At 43.1% G+C, this 11,421-nt stretch overlaps 2 protein-coding genes across 4 annotated transcripts in view; one reads left to right on the plus strand and one right to left on the minus strand.

The window, feature by feature from the left end:
* ADPGK (ADP-dependent glucokinase) overlaps positions 1-9,494 on the plus strand; it is a 35,898-nt gene extending 26,404 nt beyond the window's left edge. The window contains exon 8 of the mRNA XM_014530390.1: positions 8,091-9,494. Within this exon, the coding sequence (XP_014385876.1) occupies positions 8,091-8,642 (552 nt within the window). The 3' untranslated portion in view covers positions 8,643-9,494. The remainder of the gene's footprint in view (positions 1-8,090) is intronic.
* The window catches only part of BBS4 (Bardet-Biedl syndrome 4), a 164,628-nt gene that overhangs the window by 53,762 nt on the left and 99,445 nt on the right, over positions 1-11,421 (minus strand). Inside the window, exon 16 of one of the 3 annotated variants that reach the window (XM_014530412.1) lies at positions 8,671-10,005. The exons of the other annotated variants lie outside the window; for them this stretch is intronic. Coding sequence (XP_014385898.1) covers positions 9,968-10,005 — 38 coding nt within the window. The 3' untranslated portion in view covers positions 8,671-9,967. Of the gene's footprint in view, positions 1-8,670; positions 10,006-11,421 lie in introns of those variants that run through there. 3 annotated transcript variants of the gene reach the window in all.

Genomic DNA, 11,421 nt, shown 5'->3' on the forward strand with positions numbered 1-11,421 from the left:
CACACGAATTAAAGGGCCCAAATCATGCCAGGAAAACATGCCCCAAACCATAACACTGCCCCCACCAGCTTGAAGGGTTGTACTCATGCATGTGGGGTGCATGCTTTCATGCTGTTTCTGCCAAATTCTCACCCTGCCATCTGCATGATGCAACTGGAAACGTGATTCATCGGACCACATGACTTTTTTCCAGTACTCGACTGTCCAATCCTTGTGTTCCTGTGCTAATTGGAGACGTTTTTATCTTGGTAACTGCAGACAGCAAAGGTGTTCGAACAGGCCTTCGGCTACCATATCCCATACAATACAGTGTACGGCTAATTTGCCTACAAACGTCAGGTGGCCATAATAATCTGGCCACTCATGTTCAAATATATCCCACGTTCAAAGGCTGTTAAATGACGTTGTTTACCCATATCTTCAGAAAAAAATCACTTCTACTGTCATGGTAAACAACCTGCTTCCCTATTTATAATGGTCTGGCCCTCTAGCAACTTCAGCGCGAAATTATAGCTAATTTGCCTACAAACGTCAGGTGGTCATAATAATCTGGTCACTCAGTGTATATGCAAATATGGGAATATGTCCTTATTTTTAAGCCCTTTTAATAAAAAAAAATATAGTATAAGTAAATACACATTCTACCACTTCGATCTTTTTCACTAAGTGGATTTGTTTTATTGGGTTTAAAAAATTTTTTTATAAGAATTTATTTGAGACAAACTGATGGCATATGCTAGGGAGCAAGATCTCAAATACTTCTCACTAAGCAGATTTTGGAGGTCGTTTTTCTGTCATCACTTGGAGAATATCCTCGTCTTTTCACAGCCATGTGGTTAAAAGGAATGTGTGGGCACCTCAGTTTATTGAACCTGAATCTTCTCAATAGTGCATTACCCTTTGCTATTCCATATAGGCCTGCAACCAGTGACTTTGTACATGGTTTTATTTTGCCCATGAACAAGTACATATGTATAATACTCAGAAGTAAAATTGGCTGGATAGCAGAAAAAGCATCTGTAAATTTGATATTGCCAAATTGCCTTCCATGAGAATTACACCAATTTACTTCCACTAGAATTCTTTACAAGTGCTTATTATTTCCTCATATCCTTGTGACCTGAATGTGATTAAAAACATGCACAGCCGGTGTGGCTCAGTGGTTGAGCATCAACCTATGAATCAGGAGGTCGAGATTTGATTCCTGGTCAGGGCTCATGCTCAGTTGCGGGCTTGATCCCCAGCAGGGGGTGTGCAGGAGGTAGCCAATCCATGATTCTCTCTCATCATTGATGTCTCTCTCTCTCCCTCTCCCTTCCCCTCTCCCTCTCCCTTCCTCTTTGAAATGATAAAAAATGAATAAATAAAAAAGAATTTTCTTGATAAAGCAATAAAATTTAGTTTTAAAAAATTGTTTAAAAATAACACAATAAAAACATGCATTGTCACCAATCCTACAGGTGAGAAATATTTCACAATAGTTTTTTTAACCTAGACTACTTTTTTTTAATTGATACTATTACAGATGTCCCATATTTCCCTCCCATTTACCTCTCTCCACCCAGCTCACCCGCTCCCCCCCCAGACTTTACTTTTTAGAGAAGTTTTAGGGGTACAAGCAAAATGAGCCAGAATATAGAGTTCCCATACACCCCCTACCCAAACCCACCCAGTCTCCCCCAGTATCCCACCCACTGCACCATAGTGGGATACTTGGTACAGTTGGTGGGATCTACACTCACACATCATTGCCAGACAAAATATGTGGTTTACATTAGGGTTCACTCTTGGTGTTTTTTCAGTATAGTTTTTATTTGCATTTCTCTTTTATAGGTTTACTTTTTAAAAAAGGAAGCCATTTTTATCTCATTTTCTGTGTAACTGTTTACTTAATCTCTCCTCAGTCCCCTTATCTGTAAAATGGAGGTAATCCCTCCTTTTCTCCCTCCCTCCCTCCCTCTCTTTGTCCCTCCCTTGAGGGTTACAGTAAGAATTGAGTGAAATAAAGCCATTAGTTCAGTGCCTGGAATAGAACGTGCAGTAAATGGAAGTGCTATTACATTAGCAAAGGTACAGGTCATTGATTTTTAAATAAATAAAAATACATACACACACATAAATCCCTCTACCCATACCTACATACCTGCATATATACGGGGGCTGATCTCTCTTGCACTAACAGTCATCTTATATGTATTTCTCTGGCTGTAAGGAGGAAAGTGCTAAGTAAGAAAGATAGTGAGGTGGACATAGTGGTTCCCTTTACGATAGAAAACTGGCTCAACAGAGAGTTCTGGTCAAGATGATGGTGTAGGTAAACGTGGTACTTGGAACCTCCCACAACCACAACAGAGTTACAATTACAGAACAACCATCATTCAAAACCCCTGAAATCTAGCTAAACAGAAGTCCTATAACTAAGAATATAAAGAAACAGCCACATTGAGACTGGTAGGAGGGCAGAGGCTTGGAACAGGCTGGTCCCACACTCACATGTGACAGTTAATAATTGGGAGAGATATCTTGGCTGTAGAGATCTCCCCTAAGGAGTAAGGGGTCCCTGCCCCACATCAGAACCCCCAGCCCAGGGTTCCAGTGCCAGGAAGAGAAGTCCCCATAACTTCTGGCTGTAAAGATCAGTGGGGATTACAGCTAAGTGAGATGGAGGTCTGCTAGAGTCCCAGGTGTTCCTCTTAAAGGGCCCATGAATGCACAAACTTAACTTGGACTCATTCCAAGCACTTTGAGCCCAACACTGGGGTGGTAGCTTCAAACACAGCAGGGACATACAAGGAGGAACTGAATTGTCTAGCAAGGGCTGGAGGAGCAGTCTTCTCTCAGACAGAAGTACTGGCAGAAGCCATTGTTCCACAGAGTTGGCAGGAGGGTGCCATATCTGAGTCTCCATCAACCTGGCTAAAACTCATAGCTCTGCCCTGGTGATTCCTGAGACCCCACCCTACCCAACTTGCGGGTCCACCCAAGCCTTTTCCAGTAGTTTTCCATACAAATAGCCTCTCTTGGCTCATGCTTTGGACTTTCCTAAAATCTATCAAACAGGATTTGGCCTAAACATACCCCATACATTTTGCTAAGAGGCCCCACACCTGGCTAGCAGCTACCAACCTCAGTTATCAGCCTGAACTCTCCTGGGTACCTCCATGCCCAGTACAAGTAGCAGCCACCTGTAGACTGCTCTGCTGCTCACGCCAGATGGCCCCAGGCAGGATAGAGGCAGTGGCTGACCTTGTACCTCCCAGGAGGCCCCAGAGCCAGTGGGCCTGGTAGACAGCTACAGACCACACTAAATTACAACCCAACCACCTCCACAGTGGCACACACAAGGGGCAGACTCAGCAGGCACCAAAGCCCCAATGAAGTGAGACCTGCTCCATGGGGTTGACTCCTGCACAGCAGCTCCTCTGCTATAATTGCAGCCAGTCCTTGCAGCCAATCAGCCTGAGGATAAATATCTCCCAGAAATGTGCCAACAGCAATCAAGACTCGGCTATAACAGGACAGTGCACACAGCTCACATGGGGTACGCTTGGAGCACCCAGCTAGGTGACCAGGGAGGCTGCACCACTGGGCCCTATAGGACACCTACTACATAAGGCCACTCTACCAAGTCTGGGAGAGAGCAGCTCAGCCTAATACATAGAAACAAACAGAGGGAAGCAGCCAAAATGAGACAAAAAAACAGGTCCCAAATGAAAGAACAGGAGAAATCTCCAGAAGAACTAAATTAACACCTTTCGTACCGCTCACGAGCTTTCTCGTGTTTCGCGCGCCATCTGTTAAGGACCGCTCACGAGTTTTCTCGTTTTTCGCGTGCCATCTGTTATGGACCTTAGATGTCAACACACTGTCTTGTCCACATCGAATGAAGCGATCTCATTGGTAGAAACCGTGCAGGTCAATCTACGAAAATCTATATAATTGCACGAACCCATAAAGCATTGCAGTTACATTGTATTTTGGTCATTCAAATAGTCTTCGTCTTCAAGTTCCTGGCACTTTTAGAAATGCCCTCTCTCAGAAAAAGGAAGGAAACCAACGAAACTGATACACTTCCTTTCGTGTTGTTCCATTCTAAGGAAAACGATGAAATGGACAAAAAAAGTAGTGCTGTACCTTATAAACTGGACTTTTCAATTCATTTAGAGTGTACAACGTCCTCAATCCACAAGCAAAAATGAAGTATAAACAGTTTCTGCTATCGGTGGCGAGAGACTGGATAACGGATGACAATAATGAAGGCTCTCTGGAACCAGAGACAAATCTGCCCAGCCCTTCCCCTGGGGGTGCAAGGAGAGCACCTCGTAAAGATCCACCCAAAAGGTTGCCAGGTGACATGAAGCAGCAGGAACCTATGTGTATTCCAGCGAGTGGAAAGAAAAAATTTCCTACGAGAGCTTGCAGAGTTTGTGCTGCCCATGGAAAAAGGAGCAAATCTAGATACTTATGTAAATTTTGTTTGGTCCCTCTTCATAGAGGAAAATGTTTTATGCAGTACCATACGTTAAAGAAGTACTAGGAACTTTAATTGTTTAATTGTTTTTGTAAATAAAAATGTTATAATTATTGAAAAACAACACCTAAAGTGCATTATGATCTGTAGTTATGATGATTTAAATAACGTGCAGTTTGCCCAAAAACGTGCGGTCCCTGGCGGATGTCTTAAGAGATTTCTATGCGGTACGAAATGTGTTTAAGTAGAGGCAAGCAATATACCAGATACAGAATTCAAAACAATGGTTATAGGGATGCTCAAGGAACTTAGTGAAAACTTCAATTAAAAAAAAGGACATGAGAACCATAAATAACCAGTCAGAAATGAAAGGTATGATAAACTGAAATGAATAATTTACAGGAAATAAACAGTAGAGTTGATGAAGCAGAGAATCAAATTAGTGACTCTAAATATAGAGAAGCAAAAAGAAAAAAGAATTTTAAAAATGAGAACAGTGCCCTGGCCACATGGCTCAGTTGATTGGAGTACCATCCCATATACCAAAAGACTGCAGTTTCTATTTCCTGGTCAGGGCACATACCTGGGTGGCAGATTCAATTCCAGGTTAGGGTGCCTAAAGGAGGCAACAAATTGACGATTCTCTCTCTAGCCCCCGCCTTCCCCCCCCCACCTTTCCTTTCTCTAAAAATCAATAGAAACATATCCTCAGATGAGGATTTTTAAAAATGAGGATAGTTTAAGGTCCCTCTGGGATAACATCAAACATACCAAAACTTGCATCAGAAGGGGAAGAGAGAGCTAGGGTTGAAAACCTATTTGTAGAAATAATGACAGAAAACTTGCCTACTTAGTAAAGAAAATAAACATTCAAGCCCAGGAAGCACAGAGTTCCAAATAAGATGAACTCAAAGAGGCCCACACCAAGACACATAAATTAAAATGCCATAATTAAAAAGACAATCTTAAAAGAAGCAAGAGAAAAGTAGTTAGTTACCTACAACAGAGCTCCCATAACCCTGCCAGCTGATTTTGCAACAGAAACTTTGCAGGCCAGAAGGGACTGGCACCTACATCCACAATTACTTTACCAGCAAAGCTATCATTAGAATCAAAGGTCAGCTAAAGAGCTTCCCAGACAAGAAAAAGCTAAAGGAGTTCATTACCACCAAACCAGTATTACATGAAATGTTAAAGGGTTTTTAAGAAGAAGAAGGAAAATCAAAAGTAAGACTAATAAGAGGGCAATAAATCATATCTATCAACAGTTACTTTAAATGCTCAAATCAAAAGACATACAGTGCTCAGTTGGTTTGAGAGTTGTCCCATACACCAAAAGGTTGCAAGTTTGATCCCAGGTCAGCACCTGCCTAGACTGCAGATTTGATCCCTGGTCAGGGTGCATACGGGAGGCAACTGAGCCATGTTTCTCACATCAGTGTTTCTCTCCCTCTTTCTAAAATCAGTTAAACAAAAAACATCCTCAGATGAGGATTTTTCAAAAAGATATATGGTGACTAGGATGGATAAAAAAATTGTATGAAACTTAATATCAAAAGACAGACTAAAAGTGAAGGGATGAAAAAAGATATTTCATGAAAGTGGAAACAAAAAACCAGCTGGGGTAGCAATACTTATGCCAGATAAACTAGACTTTAAAACAAAGGATACAACAAGAAACAAACAAGGACCCAGCAGCTCCACTTCTGGATATTTATTCAAAGAAACAAAACATACTAAACCAGAAAGACATATACATCCATATGTTTGTTTCAGCATTATTTACAGCAGTCAAGATATGGAAACAACCTAAGTGTCCATCAACAGGTGAATGGATAAAGAAGTGGTGTATGTGTACAATAAAGGAGTTCATTACCACCAAACCAGTATTACATGAAATGTTAAAGGGTTTTTAAGAAGAAGAAGGAAAATCAAAAGTAAGACTAATAAGAGGGCAATAAATCATATCTATCAACAGTTACTTTAAATGCTCAAATCAAAAGACATACAGTGCTCAGTTGGTTTGAGAGTTGTCCCATACACCAAAAGGTTGCAAGTTTGATCCCAGGTCAGCACCTGCCTAGACTGCAGATTTGATCCCTGGTCAGGGTGCATACGGGAGGCAACTGAGCCATGTTTCTCACATCAGTGTTTCTCTCCCTCTTTCTAAAATCAGTTAAACAAAAAACATCCTCAGATGAGGATTTTTCAAAAAGATATATGGTGACTAGGATGGATAAAAAAATTGTATGAAACTTAATATCAAAAGACAGACTAAAAGTGAAGGGATGAAAAAAGATATTTCATGAAAGTGGAAACAAAAAACCAGCTGGGGTAGCAATACTTATGCCAGATAAACTAGACTTTAAAACAAAGGATACAACAAGAAACAAACAAGGACCCAGCAGCTCCACTTCTGGATATTTATTCAAAGAAACAAAACATACTAAACCAGAAAGACATATACATCCATATGTTTGTTTCAGCATTATTTACAGCAGTCAAGATATGGAAACAACCTAAGTGTCCATCAACAGGTGAATGGATAAAGAAGTGGTGTATGTGTACAATGGATTACGACTCAGCCATAAGAAGAATGAAATCTTGCCATCTGCAACAACATGGATGGGCCTAGAGAGTATTAGGCGAAGTGAAATAAGTCAGAGAGAGACAGATGCTGGATGACTTTACTTATATGTGGAATCCAAAAAAATAAAAATGAAGGACAGAAACATAGATACAGAGAACATTTTGATGGTTGCCAGATGGGAGGGGGGATTGAGGAATGGGTGAAAAGGGGAAGGGATTTAGAAGTATAAATTGGTAGTTACAGAATAGTCACAGAGATACAAAGTACAGCCTAAGGAATATAGTCAATATTATAACTAAGTATGGTGTCAGATGAGTATGAGATTTATTGGGGTGATCACTTAAGTTATATAATGTCTAATCACTACGTTGTATACCTGAAACTAATATTGTACGTCAACTATAATTTAGAAATAATTTTTTCAATTAAAAACACAGAACAAAAAGAAAACAGGCTCAATGGCTCCTATGTGGTGCCCTTTTTCAGTGTTATTACTAAATAGAATGAGAAATAGTCTATTTAGTAATAACACCTGCCTAAAATGCTTAGCGCTAATATGAAACTGTTCTTGCTCCTTGGTGGTTATACACAAAACCACTGTAAGCCTGACTGTGTGTTGCTAGGGCCTTCTCCATTTTACTGGCATAATGCCTGCTGACATTGAGGAACTGAGAGTCATGTCCCATCAATGGTAAGAAGATCTGCTATGTATGCAAAGCTAGGCACCATGAAAAGAAATACAAAATATGTACATCTCTGCCCTTTGTCTTGTAGTGGCGTATAACAAAAGACTGGCTCTAAGACAGTGTTACTGCAACTTTCCAGTTTATCCCGAGGAATAATAAGGTGGAGATAGAGGTGTAAAAACAGTTACCTATGATCTGTCACTTCCCCACCACAGACTTCAGGGGCAGGGAGTCTTGTAAGGAAGAGGTTATCCTGCCTTACGTCCTTGGCTTTAGTCATTGGCTGTGTCCTAAGATGCTGATGTGAATCAGAAAGAGACTGTCATTTTGTTTTTGTTAGCAGGTCTTTCACACGGTGACTTCCCTTGGGCTGAATGAACAGGAGCTGTTATTTCTTAGCCAGTCAGCAGCTGGACCTCACTCCTCTCTCTCTTCTTGGAATGGTGTTCCTGATGTGGGCATGGTCAGTGACATCCTGTTTTGGATCTTGAAGGAACATGGGAAGAGTAAAAGCAGAGCTTCAGACCTCACCAGGATCCATTTCCACACGCTGGTCTACCACATCCTGGCAACTGTAGATGGACACTGGGCCAACCAGTTGGCAGCTGTGGCTGCAGGAGCTCGTGTGGCTGGGACACAGGCCTGTGCCACAGAAACCATAGATACCAGCCGAGTGTCCCTGAGGGCACCCCATGAGTTCCTGACTTCCCATTCGGAGGCAGGCTCCAGGGTCATATTCAACCCTGACGATCCAGTGATAGAATGGCACAGGGAGGGGGTGTCCTTCCACTTCACACCCGTATTGGTCTGTAAAGATCCTATCCGAACTGTGGGCCTTGGCGATGCCATTTCAGCTGAAGGCCTCTTCTATTCAGAAGTACACCCTCACTATTAGGAAAGTTGTTATGGGTAATTTTTCTGAAGAAGGAGAACTAGCCAATTTAAGAATTAACAGGAATTAAGTGGTTTGGAAAATAGGGTTGAGGTATCAGAACAGTTTCTAGATTTAATTCAAAGACAGCCAACAACACAATAGATTAAATTATCAGATACATTCCAACCTGCTGACAATTACACAAAAAAGTTTCAGGTTTTAATCCAAATTTATCTACTGAGACTGGATTTTTAGGTTTGTTTATGTTGTGTTATATGGGTAAAAAATATGATTCCCAAACCCCCAGTTTACATAGCGTCTTTACCCTGGCTGGAGCGCATGCCAGCTGGAAAAAAACACCTCCCTCCTCCCCACCTCAGAAGTGCATGCTCATTCATCATGTCTAGTAAAGCCCACGGTGAGCCTCTCGTGTCCTCTCTCCGCTCAGTGTTCATGGGCAGGGTCATGACTTCCATTCAGTGTTATAATGAAAATACTTAATGAGCACACCTTAGTCTTCTCTCTAAGACAGAGCCTCAAGTAAGGACAAAATCACCCCTCCTGTGCTTCATTCTCAGTGAGGCAGGATCCCTGTGGAGCCTGGGAGAGAATTGGCCATTCTGCACTGGTTTAGAAGCCTGGCTGACCTGTAGGGTGGGTGACTATGCGAGCTGAAGGGCTGTGCCTTCCTGCCCTTGCCCTGGCTTCTTAGATTGTAGGCCAGCTGGTCAAAGACTACCATGCTGGGCCCAACCTTATTGCCCAGCTCTGGACATACTTTCTCCAGTAGAAGACTGATCTTTGTTTATTCTGGTCCTTGAAGGAATCTGCTTTTACAACTTGAATATGCTTCTGTGTGTATAACTGATCATGTGTGTTTTACATTGACATATCACATCCATTTAAGAGTTTGACCTCATAAGAGCCCAGGATCATGAAGAAATATGTCATGTTATGTATTTATTTTTTTATAAATCAAAGAGACGTCTGTGTGCTTTTAAATATATTAAAAACAATTACATTTCAGGAGTCCTAAGACTATTTGCAATTGATTTTGTTCTACCTATCACTCTGGAGCCAGATATAGTAGAAATTATTCCAACATTAACTTGTGAGTTCTATGTTACTCTGCTCTTGAGGTGTTTATCTTCTCTTCCCCATCACTGGTTGGGCAGTCCCTGAGACTGAGCCTCTGTGTTTTAAAGTGACAGAAGATACTAGTATCAAGTAGTGAATCCAGTAAGAAACAGCAGTTTGAAAGGATGGTGAGCCTTCTCAGTTTGTTCAAAGAGCAGTATTGATATGGCAGCTGCTGGCTTGCAGCAGCAGCTTCTGGAATCTTGAAGCTAGCTCAAGTTCTTCATTTGTGACCTCTCCTTCCCTACTTTGGGTAAGAAGAAAAGGCTTGGTTACTCCTTCAAGAAAACTTAAGCCTGGAGAGTTATGCAGCTTGAAATTCAAAACAAGTAGTTTAAGGAAATCTCTGGCTGCCACCTCATCAGGCTCTGCCTCCAATTTCAATTAAATACCAACCTTCTAGCCCAGGGGTGGGCAAACTTTTTGACTCGAGGGCCACAATGGGTTCTTAAACTGGACCGGAGGGCCGGAACAAAAGCATGGATGGAGTGTTTGTGTGAACTAATATAAATTCAAAGTAAACATCATTACATAAAAGGGTACGGTCTTTTTTTTTTTTTTTTAGTTTTATTCATTTCAAACGGGCCGGATGCGGCCCGCGGGCCGTAGTTTGCCCACGGCTGTTCTAGCCTATTTTACTGGAAAGACTGAAGTAAGAAGAGATTTCTATTTTCTCAAAAAGAACTGAAATAAGTTATCATTTATGTTCTAAACCTGAGAATACTTTGAGAGTTCCCAAGTGTTCTCCACGTGTCTACTCAGACCCCGATATTAGTATATATTCAGCAAGTTCTCCAGTTTTCACAGGTGATATCAATAAAGACTAATCCAGGATGTGTAGTCCGCAACTGGGGGGCGTGGCCAGCCTGAAAACGGCCCTCAGCCCCTCACCCAGGCTGGCCACACCCCCATAGGGTGAGGGTCCCCACTGGGGGGCTTGGCCAGCCTGCAAACAACCATCAGCCCTTCACCCAGGCTGGCCACACCCCCACAGGGTGAGGGTCCCCACTAGGGGCCTTGACCAGCCTGCAAACAGCTATCAGCCCCTCACCCAGGCTGGCCAGGCACCGCAGTGGGGACCTCCACACCGAAGGGTGTGTGGCCAGTCTGAAAACGGCCCTCAGCCCCTCCCCCAGGCTGGCCAGGCCCCGCAGTGGGGACCTCCACACCGAAGGGTGTGTGGCCAGTCTGAAAACGGCCCTCAGCCCCTCCCCCAGGCTGGCCAGGCACCCCAGCGGGACCCCCACCCTGATCCGGGACCCCCTACAGGGCAAACCAGCCAGCCCCCATCTGTGCCCCAAGCCTCTATCCTATATAATAAAAGGGTAATATGCAAATTGACCCTAACAGCAGAACGACTGGGAATGACCTGGCACTATGACACACACTGACCAGCAGTGGGCAGACACTCAAAGCAGGAGCTGCCCCCTGGTGGTCAGTGCGCTCCCACGGGGAGCTCTGTTCAACCACAAGCCAGGCTGACGCCTGCCAGCAAGCGGTGGTGGCAAGAGCCTCTCCCGCCTCCTCAACAGCACTAAGGATGTCCAACTGCAGCTTAGGCCTGCTCCCCGCTGGCAAGTGGACATCCCCCGAGGTCTCCCGGGCTGCAAGAGGGATGTCTGACTTCCAGTTTAGGCCCGATCCCCCGGGGAGCGGGCCTAAG

This window comes from Myotis brandtii, unplaced genomic scaffold (assembly GCF_000412655.1).
Source record: "Myotis brandtii unplaced genomic scaffold, ASM41265v1 scaffold74, whole genome shotgun sequence".
Taxonomy (NCBI): domain Eukaryota; kingdom Metazoa; phylum Chordata; class Mammalia; order Chiroptera; family Vespertilionidae; genus Myotis; species Myotis brandtii.